General features: G+C 42.2%; 2 protein-coding genes across 4 annotated transcripts; one reads left to right on the forward strand and one right to left on the reverse strand.

The window, feature by feature from the left end:
• Window positions 1-2173: 2173 nt before the first annotated feature.
• Window positions 2174-11754, reverse strand: sirt3 (sirtuin 3). Of its 3 annotated transcripts, none has more exons than XR_014911968.1 (8): window positions 11327-11754; window positions 11191-11242; window positions 9012-9191; window positions 8675-8907; window positions 8480-8580; window positions 7262-7423; window positions 4076-4220; window positions 2174-2402 (listed from the first exon to the last, which is right to left on the reverse strand). XR_014911968.1 is itself a non-coding variant. In XM_085408526.1 (8 exons), the coding sequence occupies exons 1-8, from the start codon at window positions 11418-11420 to the stop codon at window positions 2379-2381; spliced, it is 1056 nt and encodes a 351-aa protein (XP_085264652.1). In that variant the 5' UTR covers window positions 11421-11754; the 3' UTR covers window positions 2174-2378. The 3 variants fall into 3 exon arrangements, 2 of the variants coding, with proteins under 2 accessions (XP_085264652.1, XP_085264662.1); XM_085408526.1 differs by having other exon boundaries at window positions 4076-4285; XM_085408536.1 differs by lacking the exon at window positions 4076-4220.
• Window positions 11755-11789: 35 nt separating this feature from the next.
• psmd13 (proteasome 26S subunit, non-ATPase 13) lies at window positions 11790-18412 on the forward strand. Its single transcript, XM_085408516.1, has 13 exons — window positions 11790-12002; window positions 13447-13525; window positions 14910-14944; window positions 15036-15091; window positions 15169-15212; window positions 15310-15396; window positions 16219-16390; window positions 16478-16557; window positions 16638-16763; window positions 17120-17182; window positions 17271-17351; window positions 17508-17624; window positions 18141-18412. The coding sequence occupies exons 1-13, from the start codon at window positions 11902-11904 to the stop codon at window positions 18234-18236; spliced, it is 1137 nt and encodes a 378-aa protein (XP_085264642.1). The 5' UTR covers window positions 11790-11901; the 3' UTR covers window positions 18237-18412.
• The last annotated feature ends 763 nt before the right edge of the window (window positions 18413-19175 follow it).

Raw genomic sequence — 19175 nt, forward strand, 5'->3', positions numbered from 1 at the left:
AAACGGCCTGAAATGGACTGTTTTTAAAAAAAGAAAAAGAGCCAAATTTTCTTGCACACCGTCTACTTCTTAGGTGCAACTGGAAACAGTGGAGTGGGCACCAGTATTAGGACCCAGAATCCCATGAATTGAAGTTGAATAGCATGGTTTTATTTTTAGGGAAACTAAACAGCTGTTTGCTCACGTTTTTATACAACATTTTATTCAAATCTGTTTTGTTGGTGACTAGAGCAGGGGCGTCCAACTGCACGCCTTGAGGGCCGGTGTCCTGCAGGTTTTAGATCTCACCCTGGGTCAACACACCTGAATCACATGAGTAGTTCGTTACAAGGCCCCTGGAGAACATCAGGACATGTTGAGGAGGTCATTTAGCCATTTGAATCAGCTGTGTTGGATCAGGGACACATGTAAAACCTGCAGGACACTGGCCCTCGAGCCCTGGAGTTGCCCAGCCCTGCTCTAGAGTAAAAGTAGACGGCAACATCCTTGCAGCAAGGAAAACTTGGTGGTTGCATTGAATCTTTTCACATTTGGTGACCAAATACTTGTGGAGACCAACTACTACCCAGAAGTTGAGAAATCAATGTATGTGATTGCAGGATGACAATCTGTCTTCAAACAATCTGGACTGACTACAATCACTCTCAGATATATAAACAGACAGGTTATTAAAATGGTGCAATCAGTCTGAGTCGGTGAGTGCAACTTGTTTGTGATGTGTCTCTTTGCAGTAGGGGACTCGACTCCTCTGGTTGCAGGCTGGTGGTATTCCAATATAAGAGTAAGGTTGCTGAGCAGTTATACCTCCATCCTGCTGCAACTGCGTCACTGCTTGTGTTGTAATTTCTGTGTCAACTGTTACGTTTTTAATGTAAGTAGTTTGCCAGTTACAGACAAACAACTTGGCAGCAACTGGCAACTAGACTGCATAGTCAAACTGATAGGAGACAGACTCCATCTTATTGCTGTTTTACTGTCATGTTGATGCACCAAAGCTGTTTTGAAGACCGCAGCTAACTGCAAGTGGTCGCAGAGCTGGACCCGTCCCCAAACCGATCATCAAGAAGACGGCAATTTTACTGCACACACACTGGTCACACGCTGGCCTCCCGCCACTGTCTTCATTAGTGTGACAGCAGAATAAGGATTAATAAGGATTATACTTTATTGATCCCCCAGGGATCAATAAAGTATTCTGATTCTGATTAAAAATAGTGTTGTTTTTTTCAGTTTCTGAAATGAGGCATCCCAAACATTTGACAACCACTTCTTTAGAGCAACTTCTGCCTGCTTGTTTGTGCAAGGAGTTTAAGTTTGTACAAATACACATCAGATCACAGACACATGTAACCTGTTTACTCCTCATGCAAACATCTGGGAACATCAGATGTTTGCATGAAAATTAAATTCAAATTTATTTTAACTATATGTACAAGTGATGAGTCAGTGTATACGAGAAACTGAACTCATCATATATCCATCAGAAACTTTTTCTTTTTTCATTTTTAATTATATTTTAAACAGAGTAGGTGAATGTGGTCTCAGCTGCAGTTCCCATTATTCTTTACAGCACTCAGCAGGATTCAAACAGGAGTGTGTTACAGTCTCGGCTGCCCTCTTACTCCCTCTGCTGTTTAATAACTGTTTTTATCCCTAATTCTTTGGCAGTGTTACCAAAAAGCAAACATAACATTGATGTCATGAGTGTATCAGAACTCACGATCTCTCTGACTGTGTACAATGACTTCATGACCATCGACGCACACACGCGTCCACTCAGTGTGGATCCGTCTGTGAAGAATAATCCCTATTTTACCCTTTAATTCACATTCTACACAGCCTCTTTGTTGGTATGACTCCATATTTGTGAGCTGTTCTTACTGACTTACATCAGTGTTTCAGTCTTTAACTCAGTCTAGCATTAAGCATGAGCTGAAGATGGTGAGCAGCAGACTTCGGGATTCATACTCTCCAGTGAAAAAGGCTCCATTCATGCCAATAACCTCCCTGAGACAGCAGGTGAAAATAAAGCTGGCACATTAACAGGATAGCTTGGGTCTGTCAACTGTGCATTTACAAATAAAATAAAGTACCAGTGAGTACTGTACCTGTACAATACTGTGTGCTGTACTCAATATTGCTACTGCAGAGTAAATTCTACTGCACACAAAACTTTGTTATACAGTATTTTATTCATATTTGACTGAGCATTAATTACACAGCATTTCCACTATACAACTTCTTTATCTACCAGTCTGATAGTTACCACTGATCCCATTTTTAAAATCATGGTAAACCTCGAGTCTTCTGGACTTCATCCTACAGTTTGTGTGTTTGATGTAAAGTCAAACCTCGTTTTTTGATGTTGTGAACTTGTGTCACTCTTCTTTTTTTGGTGCACTCTGCAGAGAAAGTACGTACAGTTTGATTAGTGAAGTTTTCAGTGAGATTTGTGCTCAATACTGCGCTCAGTTAAAATTCTGGGATATTGATGTGATCAGTTCAGTAGCAGAGAGCGTTGTTAATGAGTTAATAAAATTAACAACAGGTGCACTAGAGTGATAACAATGAGACAACCCACAAAACAGGAATAGTTTTACAGGTGGACACCACTGACACTTTTTCCTTCCTTATCTTTTATGACTGTTTTTATCATCCCTGCCTTTGGCTAGGGTCAGGGTCACTACTGGTAGCTCAGTGCAATACCTGGACCCTACAGACATTGGACAGGTAGTCCTCCAGGATGGCACATCAATGCATGTCTTTGCCAAAAGGTTTGCTGCGTCTCCCAGCACCAGTCTCAAGAGCAGGGAGGAGATTCTAGGATGCAGGCGGGTACTGCAGGAGAGCTGGACAGGAACATAGAAGGTCCTTAACCCATTAGCAGAACCGGTATCTGCTCCTTTGTGCAGGGAGGAACAGGATGAGCACTGCCAGAGCTACCAAAGGACCTCCAGATGATTTCTCTGACCAAATCATCAAAAACAGACTTCATGAGGGTGGCCAGAGGGCCCAACATCTTCTAGTGGACCATGTCCTCACTGCCCAGCACCATGGCGTGTGATTCATCCATTGAATATCAAAACAGCTCCACCAATGGCACCCTGTGGTCTTCACAAATGAGAGCAGATTAACCCTGAGCACATGTGACAGACATGAAAAGGTCTGAAGAAGCTGTGGAGAACGTTATCATCATCCAGCATGGCTGCTGGGCTGGAGGGACGCACGGACCTCTACAGGATAGGCGACGGCACCATGACTGCCATTAGGTATTGGGATGAAATCCTTGGACCCACAGTCAGGCCCTACGCTGGTACAGTTGGTCCTGGATTCCTCCAGCCTCTTGTGGTATGAGAGTATGCAGGCAGATCTGGATGGAGGAACTGATGCTGACTGTCCCCCACGCTCGCCTGACCTAAACCCAGTAGAACCTCTGGGACATGATGTTTCAGTCCATCCCAATCTGACAGGTTTCTCCTCAGACTGTCCAGGAGCTCAGCGATGAGCTGATCCAGATCCTGACCCATCTCAATGTGAACATGTACCAATGTTCTCAGGCTTGCATACAAACATGTGGCAAACCACAGAGTACCATTTTGAGTTGCTGCAAAGAAATTTTGTCAAAACGTACTAGCCTGCCGCATCATATTTTACTTTCAGAGTGTCTTTAAAATGATCAAACTACCTCTGTAGGTTGTTAAATTTGATAATTGATCTTTTTTATTTCCTGGATGACTGAGAACCTTCAGGGACACCATGGTATCAATCTGAGACTCCTACGTCACTTTGTTCTCAAGATACTGCATTCACAAACATCGCCCACCCGCCCAGCGTGGTGACGAGAAGGGTATACCGTCAATAAGCTGCGAGTCTGTCACATGCTTAACACAGAGACAACCATTCACACTCACATTTACACCTGTGGGCAATTTAGAATCACCAATGAACCTGACCAGGCTAACTGCATGTCTTTGGACTGGGACGAAGCCAGAAAACTATCCAAAAGGCCCAATGCAGCCGGAACGTGACGATTTTTGATGTGATTTTCTGAACTAAAAGCTAATGACGCACTCACTTTCTCAGTGCTGGCCGCCATCAGAGCGTCAAGTTCCCGAGTCCAGCCAAGAGCATCAACCAGAGCTTGCACACCGCTCACCACATCACCCAGCTGTGCGACGTCATTAGGCCGGCGGCTCCAGGTGAACGGCCCCACCAAGTCCCTGTTGATGAGAAGACGGGGCACAGAACTGCGAACAGCTCCAGCAAGACTGGCAAAAGGCTCCACCTAAAGAGCAAAGAGTTAACTGCAGCCCTTTATGAACCCTCAAACAAGAATGTAGATCATAGGTGTCAAACTCTGGCCCGCAGCCTAATTACATTTGGCCCGCGAAGCCATACCACATTACTATTAGAGCTGGCCTACTGGTATATATATATATATATATATATATATATATATATATATATATATATATATATATATATATATATATATATATATACACACGATATATATATATATATATATATATATATATATATATATATATATATATATATATATATATATATATATATATATATATATATATACACATATATACATACATATACACACGATATATATATATATATATATATATATATATATATATATCGTGTGTGATATATATATATATATATATATATATATATATATATATATATATATATATATATATATATATATATATATATACATATACACATACACACACACACACACGATATATATATATATATATATATATATATATATATATATATATATATATAAAAAACATATATATGTTATAACATATATATAACATATATATATATATATTAGGGGTGCAACGATATTCGTATCGATATTGAACCGTTCGATACAGTGCTTTCGGTTCGGTACGCATATGTATCGAACAATACAACATTTGTAATTTATTTTATCAATTTTCCTTCTGACGATGCTGTCTGTGTTGAGCGCTCAGTGAATCTGTGTTCGACTACTCCGCCTAGGCTGCACTGTCGAGCGCAGATCCACTGAGCGCTCCACACAGACAGCATAGTCAGAAGGAAGAGCACAGGGCAAGCTAGCGAGACAGAAGTTAAGCTCTCCTTGCAACAGGCAAATTGACCCTCATTCAGATCTGGCGTTTGGAATTATTTTGGTTTTCATGTGACGTATGACCCTGAAGGTAAGCGAGTCATGGACTAAAGTAAAACAGTATGTTGGATGTGACATGCAATGCTCAATTACATTGGTGTGAACTAGTGTGTTAGCGCAGTTAGCTCGTTAACGTGTTGGCCGTCTAGCCCCATGCACGGAGCGATCGGCGGTAGCTCGTTAACGGAGATTTGCCGTGTTGTGGCGTTAAGGTCATTTCAACGAGATTAACCTGAAAGCACTAGTGGGAACACAACGAATATGACTGCACATTTACACCGACATCATCCTAGTGCAAAGACAAAAACAACAAGCATGCTACTAACTTTAGCCGAGTCATTTAGACAGCTGTTAGCACATGATTCTCCTTATGCTGCTGAGAATATAGCCCAGAAGAAGCGGATAGTATAGCTTTTATTTTGGAAAGAGACATTTCTCTGTAATAAACTCTCTTTTCCAAAGATGAGTGATTCCTCAATCAGATACAGGGCTTGCAATATCGCTAGCCCGACGTCCCGGAGCTAGCGATTTTTTCAGTCGGGCTACCAAAATCTATCTCTTCCCTGCCCGTCGGGCTATTGTAGGAAAAATATATGTCAATGCTTTTGCATTCTTTCAGAAATGTAGCTGGGTAATTATGTCATTGGCATCGGTGAGCCACTGTCAATATGTGACATATTGAAGTCGCGTTTGAATTTGCGCTTGTTTTTTTGCTTTCACTTTGCAATCGTGCGAACTGTGTATAGAGAGCGACAGCACTGATCTCTGAGTGACGATAATTTGCGCACCAATTCCTCTGACATCGTCTTATTAATCGTTAGCTTACTATGCAAACATGACAAGTGAAATCTCCCGCAGCAAGCTTAAACATGTGAGAGGTTGATCGCGCAGAGAATCGATGAGCTTATGTGAGTGAGTGTGTAAAAGCATTTCAGTTCTGCTGAGCCAAATAAGACAGGTCAGGGTGAAGAAGTGACAGCCAAAGAAAAGCTTACCACAAAACGGAGAAGTTATGACAAATCAGACTATAAGGCAAAAAGAAAGTGCAGCTTTATGGTTTCATGGACAAAATAATTTCTGTGGCTGCAATATGACGAGCTATATAACCAGGGCTGCACATAAGTGGTCCGCAGGTGCGCATTCACTGTCAAAATAAAAAACGCGCACAAGGGTTAGGGTTAAATTTAAAAACTGTACTTTTGAGTTAAAATATATATTTATAATTTTAATAAATGACAAATTAAAAATGCATGAACATTTTTTTTGTATCGAAAAAATATCGAACCGTGACACCAAAGTATCGAACCGAACCGTGAATTTTGTGTATCGTTGCACCCCTAATATATATATATATATATATATATTTTTTTTTTTTTTTTTATTATATATTGTCTAGTATTTAAGCTTTGCTTGTTCCATATTCAGTTTTTCAGCAAAACTTGTTTGACTCCATAAGAAGAGATTCATTCTTATATCTGGAGGAAGATTTTTTTTTTCAATAAATATTAATGTTAGCCCGCGACTTTGTTCCAGTTTTGAATTTTGGCCCACTGTGTATTTGAGTTTGACACCCCTGATGTAGATGATGCAGTGACACTGCATGTACATGTTGCAGCTGTAACAGATGGTGCCATGGACATGCAGTGGTTATACTGTGGTTACTTTATCATACCACAAAGTTACCAAACAAACATTTCAAAGAGAAGATGAGCCACGTTGCTTTTCACCCGCCAAGCTTTACTTCCTCACATCTTCTTTTTTAAATAGCATCAAGTATTTGAACAAAGAAGCATTTTTTGTTATTTTGCTGTTATATCCAAGTTAGTTAATGACTTTCACCCAAGTGTTGTAACAATTCTTATATTTAAACTGATTTTAATTTGTCCAGTTACTTTTGAGCCTCTGAAAATGGCTGTGACTCCTAAACAGGTCTTCTGTTCATAACACAGCGCTTTTGTTTAAACCCTTGAATGAAAGTCTGAACAATCACGTTTCGATTGTTTGATTTAAAATCCAAACACTTACAGGCCTCACTGTGTGAAGGTAGTGTGTTTCCTGCCTGAGTTTGAAGCTCACCTCCAGTGATGTGCCCATGATGATCAGCAGGTCTGCCAGTGGGAAGTCTGTGATATACTTGAAGAAGTGTCGTGGAAGCTCCTCACCAAAAAACACGATGTCAGGCTTTACCACGCCCTTACAGGTGGGACACTTGGGGACCGTCCCACTCATCACGTCGGGCTAACAAAACACAAAATGTCAAATTACTGTCTACAAGTGATTTTTTTTTTCCAACTAAATGTTTTAAAATAATCAGAGTATGACATAAATACACCAGATTTCAATGAAAATACAACCTGAAAAATCCATTAAAAAAAGAAAGATGGCAAATTCTTTGAATGAATTATGAGAACTCAAAAGTTCACCTGTACAAGTTTGAGGGAAAAACATATTTCTTGTAGACAGCAGATGCCTGTTTTTTTTACTTGACAGGAAAAACACAAATGCATTCGACTCATCTGAAACTTGCAGCCCAAACAAACAAAATCCTTGTTACAGAGGAACAGAAGAAAGCATAAATCCACACAGTTGACGTGAAGTTTGGGTCTTACAGCAACGCAGACTCTGAACATCAGAACGGAACAAACACTACACGTATCCTAATCATGTGCTGAACAGCTGCTCAACATCTCAGTCTGGTCATTGGTTTATTATCCTGCCAACTTAAGAAGCGCTGATTTCTTCCTTGCTTGTTTAGCAAAAAATCAATCAAATCAAAACAAACAACAAGGACATTTTTCACAACACCAACACCTGATAAAAAACAAAACAGAATAAAACTCAAGCTTGTCTGCGATCCCTGATACAGTGAGGCACGTAGAGCCCTTAGCACGGAGGAAACTTTCACCCTGATTTATATTAATTCACATGGCACATGTAACTTTCACATCTCTGAAGGCATCACTGATTACTGGGAAAAAATTCCATTCACCTCTAAAAATCTCACGACTCTACTATCCTGAGTTTTCCTAAGAACACTTTGAGGGATGAATGTTGGGTTGTTTTTGGAGGTTTTCTGGCATTTTAGAATTCCATTATCTAGTGTCAGTGTACTAGTTTCAAAGTTGGAACGACTAATATAGCTATGAAAGCAAAATGAAATTTACAGCCAGAAGCTGTGTGTCACCAGTATGAGTAGCACTGTTCATCACATCCCAAATATCCAACTTGTCAAAAAAAAACCTAACGAAAAAAAAATTCTGAATCATTTTTATGCAATAGTGCGTTCTGACTCACTCTGAGGTCCTCGTCCTCATATTTCCTCAAGCAAGCGGTGCAGGTGGCAGTGGCAAACGTGCCGTGGGCCTCCACCAGCATCTCAGGAGGAATCCCTGCTACTAGAAATAGGCATAAACACAGAAAACAAGCACATCAAGTTCACTGTCACAGTCTCTGTGATGCACGGTTACGTCAAACAACTAAACTTCGTACGTCTTTCCAGGCCATCAATGTTCTGTGTGTACATCCGGAGCAGCTGACCCTTCTTGTGAAGCAGATATACAAAGTAGTGTGTCAGGTTGGGGCGGTAGTTTCCTGGATACAGCTCTTTGGCCAGGGCGAAGAAGGGATTTGGGTTATGGTGGAAAAAGCTAATCTCAAATATGGCCTCGGCGTAAGGCAGGTCATACTGCTGCAGGTTGTCATAGAGACCACTGCCTGGAGACCTGCAAGTGAATCCAAATGAAACTGTTGATCGAGACCAGAATGCACCTTGTCTTTACTGATATGGGTAGACGCCAGGGCAGGAAACCACAGCTAGCCATATTACCTGAAATCTGGGATGCCACTGGGAGTGCTGATCCCCGCTCCAGCCATCACCACGACCCTCTTGAACTGCTGCTCCCGGATGCTCTTCGCGATATCCTCCAGGGTCTGCTGCTTAGCGGACGAACTTCCACCGTGGGAGAAAAACCTTCGGGTCTGAGTCCAGCAGAGAGATCGTGCATGTCTGGGAAAAGTAAACGGCTGGTCTTGAGCCCCGATCGTGGCTCAAGAGTTGGCAGTTCATCTTGTAATTGAAAGGTTGCCGGTTTGAGCCCCGGCTCCGACAGTCTCGGTCATTGTGTCATTGGGCAAGACACTTCACCCGTTACCTACTGGTGGTGGTCAGAGGGGCCGGTGGCGCCAGTGTCCGGCAGCCTCGCCTCTGTCAGTGCGCCCCAGGGTGGCTGTGGCTACAATGTAGCTGCCATCACCAGTGTGTGAATGGGTGGATGACTGGATGTGTAAAGCGCTTTGGGGTCCATAGGGACTAAGTAAAGCGCTATACAAATACAGGCCATTTACATAGCACCCTTCTACTCAATTTGAGCACTCAAAACACTTTGTGCTTCACATACAGCGGGTTTAGTAAGTATTGAACATGTCACCAATTTTCTAAGTAAACATATTTCTAAAGGTGCTTGTTTGTTTGTGGCGCAGCTGCAGGGAGACCGACACGCCTGCTTAGAAAGTATGAACTGGGTCATGAGGCTGTTCTTGTGTATGTGTGGCTGGCAGCTGAAAAGCTGCAGCCAGGGATTGGAAAGCAGCAATCTAATACAGAAGTGTGCTGGAAAGTGAAACGTGTGGTCAGGTCCGTCACTCCTGTCACAGTGCTATTGACATGAAAGTCGGATGTTGGTAACAACTCATCCACACATGCAAAGAAATCAAAGCATAGATGTCCATAAATCAAGTTATGTGAAAAAATAATGAGACATGGAAAAAGTACTAAACACATGAAATCATGACAGCAGCTGAACTCTGTCAGCTAGAAAGTGCAAATAATACCAGCTGCTTCAGTCCCAGTTGGTGTCATATTACCAAAGTATCACACAATAAACATCTGATGAGGGATAAAACCAAGGAGCTCTCTCAAGACTGTTGCAGCTTTGTTGTTGCAAAGCATACTGATGGCACTGCGTACAGAAGAGTTTCCAAACTACTGAAGGTTCCAGTGAGCACTGTTGGGGCCAGCTTGGAGCTGGAGTTCTTTAAGTTTCCTGAAGGTGTTTCACCTCTCATCAGGGAAGCTTCTTCAGTTCTAAGAGCAAATCGTGGAGAGTCCCTAGTATTTAAGCCCTAGTTGGAGTTATCCCTTAAGACGGTTGTTGACCCAGTGTTGATCAAGGGCCTCATCACATGAGCCAAGGTGCGAAGAAAGGGCGTGGGGCATTATCAGCTGACGTTTCAGGGGAAACCTTGCCCCATCATGTGACCTACTGATGAACTGACACAAGATGTGACACTGTTAAGGCGCCTGGGAAGGGCTCTGAAAACTGGATTATAGGTGGCAGTTGTCATAAGCCCCGCCCTCTGTTCAAGGGTGGCTTCTGTCACTCCTCTTTCAAACTACCTGTCTTCTCTGTCCAAAATGTGAACGTTTATGAAGTGTCTGTTTGCTCTCTCCAGTGTAGAGGTCTGAGCATGCCTCGCTGCACTGCACAGCATACACTACGTTGTTTAGTATGTGTTTGGGAGTTTCAGAGAAAGAAAATAAAGTGTTTCGAAAAGCCCAGCCAATCACCTGACCAAATGAACATCTATGGAAAGAACTAAAGGGCAGATGGAACCTTCAGACATTTGAAGAGTGTATGGAAGAAAATCACACCTGAGCAATGTATGCAAGTTGTTTCTCCATAGAGGAGGCGCTGTCATCACAAAGCACTTTTAATTTGTCATTGACACACCCTCCGATGGATACACCAGGGGCAACTCGGAGTTCAGAATCATTCCCAGAGACACTTCAACACTGGGACTGGAGAAGATGCACTGATGTTCCCACTGATCCAACATTAGGAACGAGAATCAGAGTAACTCATAATAGGACATCACACGGCATCCCTATAGTTGTAATGCTCATTAGACTGACTAAAATATCGCTACATGCAGCGTTGACAGCCAGGTGATGCCTATATTGCATCACCTGGACTCCGCTGTCATGTTTCTTGTATCCATGCAGGTACCTGGACAGAACTGTTGCACCTTCACTTGGAAACGAGCTCCTTTGATCGAAGCCTAGAAATCAAATACTTGTGTCAAATATAATAGGTCATACATGCATTTTGTGTTGCATCATTTGAGCTCTCTCTGTGCACTAACCTTTAGCGGAGAGCGTCCAGCTTGCTCTTGACCGCAGACTTCGACAGAGTCTGGCAGGTAACAATAACAAAGAGCAGCTAACAGAAGAAGCCATAACAAAGCTGTAGGATTCAAAATAAACTTCACGCACACTTTCACTGCATGGCTCTTGCTGTCACCGTTTTACAGAAGCCGATTTTAGCTCCTTTGAAAATAGCTATATAGAATGACTGCCTACAGACCTGCAGAACTGTGTCCTTTGACCTCCTTTTTGACAGTTCTGTAATATACGACGATACAACTTAGCTTCACTTGCACAAACTTGCAATTTATAATTTATCCGTCGTTTGCTTATTAAAAATATATCCCATAGCAATAAACATAAGGCGACTGACTGCACCCAAACAACTTAAGTTACAGAAAATCTTAGCTAGCAATAAAAAAAAAACAAAACGCCTCCTTCATTTCCCATAATTCTTTGCGCCTGGCAGCAACAGCGCAGTCCCATTACCACAACACGACAGGCTGCTTGACATTAGCTAAAAAAAATTCAACAACACGTATTAGTATAGAATAAACTACATTTTGTCGCTATCATGAAAGATGTTACTGGGTACCTCAAGCAGCAGCAGAGTAACAGCCCCACGCCGGAGCTGGCGTCGGAATGGCACGCGCTGGAGGATTTGTACAACAAAAGGTACAAAAGTCGTAAGAAGTGGCAGCTAGCCGCTAGCGCTAGCCTAGCTTACATTAGCTAGCCCATTCATTGGAAATGCAAGCTGAGTCATGCACGGAGCTGAGGTTAGCTGTTGTAGCATAGCTTTAGCTCACGTTGGCAGTAAGCTTAAGCTTTAAATTCGGAACAAAATGATATTGTTTTCTAAACTCTAATTGAGTTTTAGGTTTGAGCCCAGCACTAATATTTAGGGCAGCGGGAGTCTATTTGTTGTGCTGTCACAGGTTTTTGTAGCTGTTACTGTGCATCCTTGCTAACAGTGTCAATTAACCGTAAAACAAGAAAACAACCTGTAACTGTTCAAACAGTCTTTTAATCAGTTTGACAAGCAATAATCGCGAAACAAACATCTAATTTCTCGCCTCCATGATATCAGGATTTGTTTTTCCTTATTATGTGTCAGTTGACTCTATATGCATTTGGTATTTTGACAGTGTTCAAACAAAGCAAATAATTAAAGACGGCCCTTTTAGCTATGCAATGGCCAATTTTTCAGTTTTTAACCCTTATAAACGGATAATGGTTTGTAATTGAAGTTCACAGGCTAACTGAAAGTTCTGATATGTAATATTATAAAGTGGGAGACAGACTAAAAAGAAACCTTAAGGGAATCTGGTGGATCTGTTATGGGGGTGCTTTGCTGACATAGTTTGGATCTCCTGCTCCCTTAAAAGGAAGGGCCACTGCAGTTCAATTCTGTGTTGTTCGTCGTGATTTCAGCAGCAGGAAGGGACTCACTAAAAAGTGTGCTGCAGAAGGGGGGGACAAGACTAAAATAATGAGAACTCTGGTCGCTGACACTGTGGCATAGACTGTAGTGTTAAACCATCACCATTCAAACACCAGTATCGAAGTAACACGTGGTGACCCTCGTTGGCTTTTCCTTTGATTTGGCACAGATATACATATCTTCCCACTGGATGACTGTTCTCAGGAATGATAATTGCTTTCTGTTCCTGTCTGGCTATCAAGACCCCACACCTTTGGAGCGGAAGTCGCAAGTTCGATTCCCTAATAAGGGAGTAAGGGTCTTGGCTAGGCCCCCATTGCCAAACGCCAAGCCCTGGAAAGGCACAGCTATGTCTTCAGCTCAGACACGACACATTTCACTGCATGTTGTACTCTGTATGATTGTGTATGTGAACAATAAAGCTTGTTTCCAAAAGATTCTGTGTAAATTCAGGTAGTGCTCAGTCTGTTTGGCCCTGTTGGTCTAGTCTAGTCCATAGAATGAGTACTACTCTATGGGGGTGTCGTGTGTAGATGGGATTTTTGGTGAATAAAGTCTCTCAGCTCTTCATTGCACTCTTCTCATATTTTGATGTAGTTTTTTGGCTGATATCATGAATTAAAAGGAACTGGCAGTTGTGACTGATTTGAACTGTTTTCTTTGTTCTGCCCTTAGATTGTGGCATCAATTGACTCTGAAGCTGATGGTCTTTGTCAGAGATCCCTGCTTCAAAACAGGCGATGGTATCATACAGGTAACTGCATCTCAGCCACTCTTTGTAATGCTTTACACAACATACAAGAGTAAGCATGATTGTCAGATATTGAGAACAAAGTAATTCTGTTGCCTTATTTGTCAGAAATGTATCAGTATTTCAATAGAGTATTACCAAAAATTGAGTTATACTTGACACACACACCCCCCCCGGCAGTTTGCCAGGTGTTTATGTATTTTTTTTTTTTACACTATTGGAGAGGTGGAGGGGTTAGCTAAAACCCCTTTCGGCTGTGTGGTAAACAGCAGTATATGAGTTCCAGCTGATGGCATCACAGGTGCCTCATTGGACCAGATCTTGGTTTTTTTTTTCCCACTAATCCAGGTTGTTTTAGCTGCACCAGACTGTGGTGATATATTATGTGTTTGCACTGCAGCTTCACAGCACTGGATAGTCCCACTGAGACGCACTGCTGTGGTTCAGTAGCAGGGCCAGCGCTGGCCACCCAATGCCAGTCTGTTCCTCTGCCCTCCTTTTCAAAACTGTGCTGCAGACTAGAGAATATACTGTTTTTAACGCCCCATGTTCACATCAAAACATATATTATTTGCAGTACTTGTTTGTACTTTCACTTCAAACTTGTTTTACTTTTAGAGATCATTTTTAGCTATAACACATCGGAATCGGTTTGAACTGCTTCACCCTGAAAACGTTGCAGCGTTGAACATGAGTGGGTTCTCATCTTTACATACTTTACCTGTTTGCTCATTCACAGCTTCTTATTTTTATTATTGGACTCTAGCTTTGCATGACTCATAGTTCATTTGCATGGACTCTTGATTTAAGCCCCTGTCTATTTAAGCCAATCTTTTTCTTATTGGCTGGCCCCAGCAGGCAGAAGGTTTGAGCAGCAGGTGGGTGGGGCTTCTGTGCTTACAGCCAGAACTGCGTTGCTGCAATGACAGGGTTTCCTTACACATACTGTGAAACATTATCATGTTTATTAGTGCTTAATATGAGCATCCACCTTTGATACAGGGTGTAGAAAATAAGGAGAAGCAGAACAGGCCTTCTTTAAGCACATACATGCATAGATTTGACCAGCATGCAAATGGAAACTACATTTCATAACGAAGTATCTGTACAGTTCTGCTGAAAATGAGAAGTGATGCCACTAAATTATTCCGACGCCTACATGGTCTCTTGTCATTGTCATAATTAGTTTATCTTGAATATTTAAGTTTATGCAGCAGCAGTTTGTCGTACATGTAGACTTACTGCATACTAGTATATATTAAAACATATCATACCAAAGAGGCCCTTGGTACAGATATTCACTAATGTCATAGCTACATTTCTAAGGTAATGAATAACACTGTCCACTAAATATTCTCTCTTTTCCGTTTCTTTTTTTTCCTTCCAGCTTTATGAAAATTTCATGAGTGACTTTGAACACAGGTGAGTTGTTCATCCGCTTGTCCTAAACAGAGCAAATACAAGTATTTACTGTTTTTTACCTGTTAATTTATAATTTTTGTTCCTTTATCAGAATCAATCCATTGTCGCTGGTGGAGATTTTACTGTTCGTTGCCAGACAAATGTCAGGTACGGAGAAATGGGAACATTTTCTTTCTGTTTTAATTCATTTTTTGGCATTAAAATCCAACGCTGTTTGTGTCTAGATCAAAAAGATGCCATCGTTTTTCTTGAAAAGACCAGGGAAAAGGTAAGATGACCAGACACCAGCATGACAGGTTGCTTTGAAGTTACATTCTGTAAAGTGCACTTTTGACCAAACGTCTGCGCGTCTCCACCTGGTTCAGGTGAAAAGCAGCGAGGAAGCAGTGATTCTCTGCAAGACCGCCATCGGCAATCTTAGACTTGAGATCAACGACGTTCCTGCCACAAAGGTAAAACTCTGAGCCTGGAACGTTCACGTGATGTTTCTGCCTGTTAGCATGAGAAAAACCAGCAGCTGTTAAACCCACAAGTGCAGTCCAAATGGCACTTGGGTGTAGATATCCTTGAAATAACTCGTAGGTGTTCAGTCATCGTTTTCTTGCTGCCACACTCATGCACACCTGACATTTTCCCTTCCTCCAATCTTTGCGCTCATTGTACAAAAATGTGACATCTCCACCTCCTTCCTCACAGACGTCACCGTTCACAAACTCCAAAATTAGGATGAATGCACAGCCTTACACCCAAGCGCATGGAGAAGAGGGAATCAGTGAAATCTGTATTTCAAAGACAGTCAGTTGAGATAAGGTTATATATTCCAATTGAGTTAGCGTAAATGCTCAAGTTAGAGCTATATGGGCTGCAACAACCTTCTTTTTTGTGATATTCACTGAAGTCAGAACACATGTTGGGTGGTGGTGTCACTGATGGACAAAAAGTGCAGCTGTTTTCTGACTGGCTGTGAGAGAAACAACAGGACACAAATGAAAATGTTAAAAAGAAGTAGGATGTGTATAAAATCCAGCTTCACTTTGCAGCCATAGGAGTTGCTGCCTCCGTGGCCATTAAGAAGAACACAGGTGTGGGGCACTTTCACATCACCTTCCATCTTTTTTATACAGTCTGTGGTAAAACGGGGTGTTAACCTGATCCACGTCTGTAAATAAAGTGTGTGTGGAGAGGAGAAACCCCCCGAGGTGTAACAGCTTCAGGTTGGGTTTAAAAGCAGTGATCCATCCACTTATCGCCTTCCCTGTTTTTTCCACTTGTAGAAAGAAATTGAAGAAATTGAGGAAACGTTGAATAACTTGCCTGGAGTGACGTCAGTCCACGGCCGCTTTTATGACCTCTCCAGTAAATACTATCGCCTTGTTGGAGACCACGCTGCCTACTATAAGGACGCCTTGCGCTACCTGGGCTGTGTGGACATCAGATGCTTTCCAGGTAAACAACAGCATGAATTAAGCTGCGTGTCAGTCAGAACACAGCAGATCACTCGTATTCAGTTCATTTTGTAATTGTTGTTCACAGAGACGGAGAGGCAGGAGAGGGCGTTCACGCTCGGCCTGGCTGGACTCTTAGGAGAGGGAGTTTACAACTTTGGAGAGCTGGTGGGATTTGAACTCTGTTAGCCACATGTTGTGTAGCTCGACCTGCCTGTGCTGATTACTCGTGTGGCTTCTCTGTGCAGCTGATGCATCCTGTGCTGGAGTCGCTGAGGAACACAGACAAGCAGTGGCTGATTGACACACTATATGCCTTCAATGCAGGCAATGTGGAGAAATTTCAGAGCTTAAAGTCTGCCTGGGGCCAACAGGTGGGGACTCATTTTAATGCCTGAGATGTGTGTAATGATGACTTGTCATCTATAACAGCTGAATTTATTCTGACACATGAACTGGAGTTTCTGCAGGTGCAGGAAATAATCAATAACCCCGTTTAAAAGTCACAAATAAGTAACGGTAACCTCAGGCGAACATGAATAAGACCTTTGTAAATAAAGTTTGAATTTTTCAGGTTTAGGTGCTGAGTGCTTGTTTTTAAGACCTCTGCCTGTGTTTCTTCTCCCTGTCTTAACTGCATTTTGTTGAAAAATCTTTAATCCAGAGATGATCTGGCAAAGTCTTCACGTGTATGTTTGGGTCAACTCACTGTTTTCTCTGTTGGTCACAGCCCGACCTCGCGTCACAAGAAGGTAAACTGATGCAGAAGATTCAGCTGCTCTGCGTCATGGAGGTGGGATTGCCAGTTAGGTTGTAAACACTGATGTGTAATGACGTCAGTTTGTCCACAATAAACTGAACATCTTCTCGTTCCCTTCCAGATGACATTCACTCGTCCTGCGAATCACAGACAGCTGACCTTCACTGAAATCGCTCAGAGTGCCAAAATCCCCGTTAATGAGGTCAGTGCGGTCAGAACGTGTGTTTAATCAGGGTGTAACTCTGATAATGAAATTAATGCTCACCTTTGATAACTGGAGATAATGTTGTTTGTCCTAATACTGGTCACATACAGCTGATCCTCGTGTAGGCTGATGGTTGTATCGGTCTGTTTGTAGGTTGAGCTGCTTGTGATGAAGGCTCTGTCTGTGGGCCTGATCAAAGGGAACATTGACGAGGTGGACCAGAAGGTGCAGATGACCTGGGTGCAGCCCAGAGTGCTGGACCTGCAGCAGGTTGGTCACAGTGATGCCAGCTTTCACTGTTTACAGCTTCGTTGGTGGGCTGATGTTATCTGTTTGGTACTCATGTGGGTATAAGCATTTATAACAGCCGATAGGTTTAAAAAGGTCAAAAATAAAGAAGACCGACAAGAAACACCCTTCAACCATGAGTGTCGATGTTACAAAGCTTAGCCACCAGAGGGCAATCTGCAACTTCCCCGACAAGCTGATTCAAGCAGAATATAAAGAAGCAGATAAAATAACTGCACATCAATGTTATGTTTGTCTGAAAGAAAAATATCGGCCCTGATTTTTCAGTCTCTAAATATCAGTATGACAGTTAAAAATCAGTATCTGTTGGGCTCTTTTTTAATTCTTCTTTAAATATAGAAACATCAAACACTCTAAGCATGTAACAAATGTGTACAGCAGCTCACCCAGTAATGGGACCTGAAATGCCCGTTATGTCGACAGTAGTTATGATTACTGTACCTGTTGGTCTGACTCTCCTGTTGGTCGCTGTTTCAGATCAAAGGGATGAAGGAGCGTCTGGACTTCTGGTGCGACGACGTGAAGAACATGGCCGTGCTGGTGGAGCAGCAGGCCCACGACATCCTCACCTGAGCAAGACTGACCCCGAGTCCTCAGAGGGAAGCTTCACACATCTGTTTAATTTTGTTACTGTCACCATTTATTAACAGCCTGTAAATTACACTGTAGTATTTTACACAAAAATACGTTTGGTTGGAACACCATATGTACTGGAGCAAAAACTTCCAATAAAGTCTTTATAAAAATCACATCCATGTTTCTAATGATCTATATCCATATATAAAATGTTGAAACACCAGTAACATTAGCTGAACCACCTATACGTGGTTTGTGCCAAACCTGCAGTGCTCTTTCAAATTCTTCATCACATTCGCGGGAGATCAAAATCCAAAGAATTTGATTTATAATCATTTCTTTAAAAATATAGGTGTGTGTGCGATAGGCTTGTAGTCAAGACCGCCTAAACCAAGACGAGACCAAGACAGGAGGGTATCAAGACCGAGACAAAAAAGTCTTTAAACTGCAGCCAGATGCTGCTTCGTTTACGGGTATCAGGCATATTTATGTGTTCTTGCTCTCGCACAGCCCTCCTCACCGCTGTCTCACTCACTGAGAGGACAGACGCACGCTCCACTTGACTGTCGCGTCCATCACCCTCTGTTTTTCACATAATGATATTATCTTATATCCTCGCATGTGATTGGCCACAATATGGAGGGATTGGAGCATAGCTGAGCCACTGTGCGAGAGCTGAGCAGCCAAAGGAAATTAAGTGAGGAGCGGCTCTCGCTCAATGGGAGTCGACTCTGATTCATCACAAAGCACTCTCTAAGCACGGCTCTTAGAGCTGATGCTTTTGAAATGACACATCGAACGTTACGTTGTGTGTCATGGATACTGTTGACTCCAAATCTCCCGACCACTATGTCGATCTGAGACAGCAAGACCGAGACAGTGAGACCAAGACCACATAGAAGTGTTCTCGAGACATCCAGCTTTAGTGTGAGACAG

Source organism: Rhamphochromis longiceps, linkage group LG1 (genome assembly GCF_057381845.1).
Source record: "Rhamphochromis longiceps isolate RC_006_pf linkage group LG1, R_longiceps_female_GT1.1, whole genome shotgun sequence".
Taxonomy (NCBI): Eukaryota; Metazoa; Chordata; class Actinopteri; order Cichliformes; family Cichlidae; genus Rhamphochromis; species Rhamphochromis longiceps.

Bases quoted from the DNA above. Each gene is read 5' to 3' on its own strand.
- sirt3 (XM_085408526.1), bottom strand. From the start codon at position 11,420: ATGGCTTCTTCTGTTAGCTGCTCTTTGTTATTGTTACCTGCCAGACTC. The intron at 11,243-11,326 runs GTTAGTGCACAG...TTTGATTTCTAG, and splicing joins CTGGACGCTCTCCGCTAAAG to GCTTCGATCAAAGGAGCTCG. The intron at 7,424-8,479 runs GTGAGTCAGAAC...GTGTTTTGTTAG, and splicing joins ATGAGGACGAGGACCTCAGA to CCCGACGTGATGAGTGGGAC.
- psmd13 (XM_085408516.1), top strand. From the start codon at position 11,902: ATGAAAGATGTTACTGGGTACCTCAAGCAGCAGCAGAGTAACAGCCCC. The intron at 13,526-14,909 runs GTAACTGCATCT...TTTTCCTTCCAG, and splicing joins CAGGCGATGGTATCATACAG to CTTTATGAAAATTTCATGAG. The intron at 16,391-16,477 runs GTAAACAACAGC...TGTTGTTCACAG, and splicing joins GGACATCAGATGCTTTCCAG to AGACGGAGAGGCAGGAGAGG.